At 40.1% G+C, this 6,257-nt stretch overlaps 1 protein-coding gene across 1 annotated transcript; it reads left to right on the top strand.

Annotated features, from left to right (window-relative positions):
* The first annotated feature begins 2,197 nt into the window (after window positions 1-2,197).
* Window positions 2,198-5,381, top strand: atoh7 (atonal bHLH transcription factor 7). The gene is made up of 2 exons (XM_042066184.1): window positions 2,198-2,767; window positions 5,339-5,381. Exons 1-2 carry the CDS (start codon window positions 2,382-2,384, stop codon window positions 5,379-5,381), a joined length of 429 nt encoding a protein of 142 aa, XP_041922118.1. The 5' UTR covers window positions 2,198-2,381.
* Window positions 5,382-6,257: the final 876 nt, after the last annotated feature.

The following is a 6,257-nucleotide window of genomic DNA, read 5'->3' as shown; positions in this document are numbered from 1 at the left end:
AGAAAAACAAGCAAAGCAGAGCGACATGTCTGAGACGGGACCTTTAAAAAGGACACCCAGCAGCTGGCTCTCCAGCCCCAAATCTTTAATCAATGAGCCAAACTGGTGGAGTGGATTCATATGCCTAATTGCACAACAGAATCACTTAGTTTGGCAAAAAACACAACCAGACAGCTCACCATGATGTCCTCCGGGTGATCATTTGTTGATTGTATGTTCAGCAGTGAAAACGATGTAGTTGCCATGATATTGGATTTATTGGATAGTTATATTTAGATTTGCATTGATCCCAGTACACTGACTGGCTCTGAAGAACAGCTTGTTTTGAGTTTGCAATTGAATTTTTGTTCATTCTCCATTTACACTGGACCCTCTTTAAACAAAATATTTGTTTTGCATCACATTGAAATGCATATACTGTACACTAATACTACATATTATATACATGAACTTTTTATCTCCTCAAACTGTCTGTTTGATCGACATTTCTGAAGTATGTGTGTGTGCATGTCTGTGCGTGTGTTATCTGAACTATGTTCATGATAGCTGAATTCACAGCTGACAGATGGAGACAACTGACAGTTCACTAAATTATTCTGTCTCTTCCATTTCCTCAGACCACTGGACAGATCAATTATTAATTGTTTATGTTCCCCTTCCCCCCTATACATAAGAAACACTAATGTATCCCACATATTATGTTTTGTCAATAGCCATATATAATCAAACCACCAGTGCCTGTAAGGCAAGCTGGGTCCCCTCAGTAAAACAACAATCTAAGAATAGATTAATAAATTATCCACTTCATAATGAAACATATATTCTTTTGTTTCCAAAAATATGAAATGATGTCATGAATTGCAAATGGTGTATTTGACTCATATTTCAGAAAGTATGCTAAATGTGGCAATGGCTTTCCATTAAGTACTAAAATAAGTAAGTACAAACCTCATACAAAATGCATAGAAAAAGTAGAAATTGACTGTTGGCTAATTCCTTCTCTTGTCTACATTTTTTTGAAGCCTCTTATGTTTATGGAGGGCAAATCAAGGCTAATTAGCAGATGGTGTGGGGATGGATGTATTTAGTGACATACTGTGTTTATTCTGGTAACCGTAAAACTGAACAATTTCCTCCCTTTGTCATGTGCTTATATACAAAATAATACAGATACAGTTTAGACTCAAACCTTGGATTCACTCACTACAAGCTACACACACTAGACATTATTAAAAAGTTGTCAATTTTACCTTTAATTAATTTTACCTTTAAAATACAAAATCTCTTAATGATGAATTTATTAATGTATGCAAGTGCATGTACTGATTCAGTCAAGTTGTGATGTCATCTTCATAATTCATATCCATGGCAGTCAGATAATGTTGCAGTTGCCCCCTTATGAATATGTACATCAAATTAATTAAAGGAGTTTCCAATTTGACATCTGTCATATCTGGGCATTCCAGTTCAGTTACAGGCCAAACATCATGCAAAAAATAAAATAGCCATGGTTTTGATCAGCGAGGAGCATGATTGGCCATAAAGTGACGGCTAATAAAAACTAATCAAGTTGTACTGTAAGTGGAGCTGAACAAAGAGTGAACACATATTAACACTGAGGCCCTACACCATAGAAAGTTGTTTCGAGCCATCAGCAAACCCAGGGTTCTAATTGAAAATCATGGGTTCCCAATGTTGCAATGGAGCCCTAACATTGACCCCCAGCATTGACCCCCAGTATGTTAAGGTTAGACGGGGCAGATGGCAGGTTGTGTATTTTCATGTGCTCATCTTTCCATTTAGTTACAAGCTTTGAGACCAACCAATTGGAAAGCCATGTAGGTTAGAGCATATTTTGGGAAGGAGTTTAGGGGAAAGGGAGTGGGCTGTTGGCTCAGGGTTATGTAAGGTTGAGTGGGTGTGTGACATTTGGGGGGGGGGGGGGGGTCATTTAGTTTGTGTGTGGAGTGTTTTGAATGGGGGAGGAGAAGTGGGTGCTCAAATGCTGTCGCAGTCATATATGGGTGTGTTCATGTAGCCAGACATGTGTGGGTGTATGAATTCATTTTGCAAAGCAAGTAATAATGGGGTGTGTGTGGGTGTGTGTGTGTGTGTGTGTGTGTACTGGGAGGGGTTGTTGCTGTGGAGGGAGGAGCTCCCACCTGCTGCCACCTGTTCACCTCTCCATCCTATAAAAGCATCCTTGTCTCCTCCTCACCAAGTGCACTCACTACACAGCACTGAGCAGCCTCAGGATAAGGATTAACTCTGTCAAGACAATTGCTTGTGCTGTGGCCCTTTACAGACACCTCTCACCGGAGCAAACGGTCCTCTCTTTAAATTTCATAGCTGGGAGTTTCAGCGTTAAACAGATCACCAGAATGAAGTCTCGCAGGCAAAGCTGCACCGACTCAGGTTCAGAGTCAGACACCAAGAGCCCTGAGAAGTTCGAAAGTGCATCGCGCCGTCGGATGGCGGCAAACGCTCGGGAGAGGAAGAGGATGCAGGGTCTGAACACAGCCTTCGACTGTCTGCGCAAAGTGGTGCCGCAGTGGGGCCAAGACAAGAAGCTGTCCAAGTACGAGACGCTGCAGATGGCCCTCAGCTACATCATGGCACTGAACCGCATCCTGACGGACAATAGCAGAAACAGCACCCCCCACAGGCAGTGGCTGGACCTGCAGTTCGATTCCCTGCAGGCGGAGGCCTACCAGTACGGCTGTGTGAGGTATGACTCTCCTGGTGAAAATGAGGCAATGCACTCGCCGTTTCCTTGCCACTTTGAGGGCTTTGGAGTCCCATCATAATGACAAGGTCAGATTTTGATTCATCTCTATCATAGGGGAACCTGGTGTGAGCTGTCCCTTGTGTCATTCAGCACTGGATATTCACAGAGAAGCGATCTGAAACTTCACCTTTTCATTTGATGCCAAAGTGCCAAATGAGAGGGTTGTGGGTCGCCTAATGTACAATAATTTATTGTGAACAAATTTGCTATTTTGTTGTTACAAACAGAAACAAATCACGCACATATTATCAGAATGATGGATGTGAAGGACATACAGTCAAAAATGACTCCTCATTGACCATCTGAAAGGATGTCCGGTGTGTTGTGGACAAACATTCATCTATGAGCTTTAATTGGACTGTTACACACTGTAACCTTGTTTTTGCTTTGTATCAAATCTTCTAAATAGGGCCCTAAAGTCATGGACAGTGTTTTATTGCTTAGTAAAAGCAATGAGATGTAGTGCTGTTTTCTCCCTCTTGCCAAACTGGCAGTTAAGACGTTTATTTTCTTTATAAGATTTGCTTCACTGTTTTTATTTTGTATTATTATTGTATTGTTTTGTATTATATTGTATATCATAATGTCTTGCTAACGAATAATGGTAGGACAAGTGTATTTGCACAGTACTGTAGGAGTCAGATGGGGATGAAGTACAAGATTTAGGATGTAAAAGGATATACGTTAGAAACGGGTCTAAGGAATCTTAACCCTCAACAGTTGTGTATACTTTTTTACTGAAATAAAATGAGTTTTTGTATGAAAACACTTGGTCAGTATGTGCCTTGTCTTCTATTCATCCCATGATAATCTTATATTTTTGTTTTGCAAGGGTCAGGGATGTCAAATCAATTCAGCTCATAAGTATTCTTTTACTTTCCAGACACCAAGTCTTATATTTATTTATCCTCAATAGTCCAGTCAGTGGATTATTATGACCGCCGCGCAGCGAAGCGGCGGTCATATAGGTTTAGTCAGATTTTTTTTTTTTTTTTTTTTCTTTTTCGCATGCCCAAATTTCCGTCAATGAGTCCCAGGACACTGAAAGACCGGGGTACACGAAACTTGGTGGGCATGTAACCCCACATGGATAGCATGGAACCATCATTTTTCGTTTTGATCTGTAACCCCCCCGCTTGACTGGACCCCCCAAAAGGAGGGTAGGGCAGACACAGTTTTCTGTGAATATCTCGAAAACCGTGGGGTTTAGGAGGACCATTTTTTTTTGTATGTTGATCTCAAGGGGCCATGTCAACCCATTCCATAACCACTCATTTCATGTATAGCGCCACCTAGTTAAACACAAAAAAGTAAAAATGAGGTGTTGTAATTGAAGGTATCTGTGACCTAACATAGTCAAAACTGCACGAAATTGGAAGTGTATGATCATTATGACACCCTCTGTATGCACACCAAGTTTTGTGGAATTCCGTTCATGGGGGGCCACACAATAAATTAATTTATGTTACTATACACCAACTGGCCTGTAGGTGGCCGGAGACAGTTTTCTGTGAATATCTCGAGAACCGTAGGGCCTAGGAGGTCCATCTTTTTTATGTATGTTGGTCTTAAGGAGGCATGTCAACCCATCCCATTACCACTTATTTCATGTATAGCGCCACTTAGTTAAAAATTAAAAATCCAAAAATTTGGTGTTTTTTAATCACAATATCTCTGGCTGACAAGGTCAAAACTGCACGAAATTAAAAGTGTAGGATCATTATGACCCCCTCCGAATGCATGCCAAGTTTTGTGTACTTTCGTTCATGGGGGGCCTTACAATAAAATAATTTATGTGTACATTTAGTGACGTACACCAACAAGGATTCCCGGGACACTGAAAGACCGGGGTACACGAAACTTGGTGGGCATGTACCCCCACATGGATAGCATGGAACCGTCATTTTTCGTTTTGATCTGTAGCCCCCCCGCTGGACTGGACCCCCCAAAAGGAGGGTAGGGCAGACACAGTTCTCTGTGAATATCTTGAGAACTGTAGGGCCTAGGATGACCATTTTTTTCCGTATGTTTGCCTCCAGGGGTCATGTTAACCCATTTCATGTGCACACATGTGCACAAACAGATACACACACACACACACATACATTCACAGTAATGTCACAGGCACAAACACAAGCACGCACGCACACACACACACACGCACACACACACACACACACACACACACACACACACACACACACACACACTCACACACACACTCACACACACACACACACACACACACACACACACACACACACACACACATAACATAAACATAACACAAACAATCAAGAATTTCTCAGAATTATAAACAGGCAAGATGGAGGTGGGGTTGTATAAAATTAATTTTACATGTGAAATCTATGAACTAATCATGTTTTGGTACTTGTTGTCTAGCAGATACCAGTGAGAATTGAGTGTGGATAATGCAATTTAGTGAGACAGTTAGAATCATATAGGCCTTTCAGCGTGATTTCTTTTTGTGGAAAAAATGTGCTGGACTGGGCGGCGGTTATATTTTGTACCGCTCTGCGGTACATCTAGTTACACATACAAATTAGAGGAATCAATCATCCGAGCAGCATAAACATTCTGATGTATTTATTACAATGACCAACAACATGAATACTCTTCCAGACATGAACCTGTTGGGAGAACTGTGGTTCTCATTCAGCAAACAAAGCCTCAAGCTCTGGCTTTTGATCTGAGCATTCTGTGTGCAGAGATAAGGGGATGTAATGGGTGTACACAGCACTTTTAAAGCAGCCCAAGTGACGTCAGTACCATCCTCTGGTGCAAGGTGTTGCTTCAGAGAATATTCTTTCTTTAAGAGGAACTGAGATTTGTCAGAACCGTATACAATGCAATATATTGTCTATATGTCTGCAACAAGGATTTACTAAAGTATAATAATTAAGTAAATTAAGTAGATCAAAATGGGTTTTCATCATCTCATAATCCCCATGTTACTTTGTCGTATCGAGGACATCACATTCTACTCAGGACAGTCGGTGTTTGACAGTTTTGTCTGATGTGTGTACCATGGGTATAATGCAGTTTGACTATGACCATCAGTTATCATTCAGCAATAAATAATACAATATGTAATAATATATCAAAATAGATAAATACATTATAGTTTATTACAGAGATATTTGAATGTATGTATATTACAATGTCTTGTGAATTGAAATGGTTTTAACCAAAAACTGTTTACAAAGATATTGTGCATATAGCAAAATAATATATTCATATATATATATATATATATAAACAATATATTTATCTATTTTAAAAATGGAAAATTCGTCTGAAAAAATCAGAAATGTCTTTGACGACATTCAAAACAAAACAATCAAATGACACACAGCCAAGCAAAACACTGTTGCAAACAGTCAGCTGACATCATCACTCCATCAGTCTAAAAGGAGGTGCAGTCAAGAGAAGACTGATGAAAATCTAA

The sequence above is a fragment of the Alosa sapidissima genome, chromosome 16 (assembly GCF_018492685.1).
Source record: "Alosa sapidissima isolate fAloSap1 chromosome 16, fAloSap1.pri, whole genome shotgun sequence".
Taxonomy (NCBI): Eukaryota; Metazoa; Chordata; class Actinopteri; order Clupeiformes; family Clupeidae; genus Alosa; species Alosa sapidissima.
The sequence above is the reverse complement of the archived record's forward strand: the minus strand, read 5'-3'. Positions and strand labels throughout refer to the sequence as shown.

What these genes read in the sequence shown, in the direction of transcription:
- atoh7 (XM_042066184.1), top strand. Translation starts at nt 2,382, where the DNA reads ATGAAGTCTCGCAGGCAAAGCTGCACCGACTCAGGTTCAGAGTCAGAC. An exon ending in AATGAGGCAATGCACTCGCC is followed by an intron (nt 2,768 to 5,338) that starts GTTTCCTTGCCA and finishes CGGTACATCTAG; the next exon opens with TTACACATACAAATTAGAGG.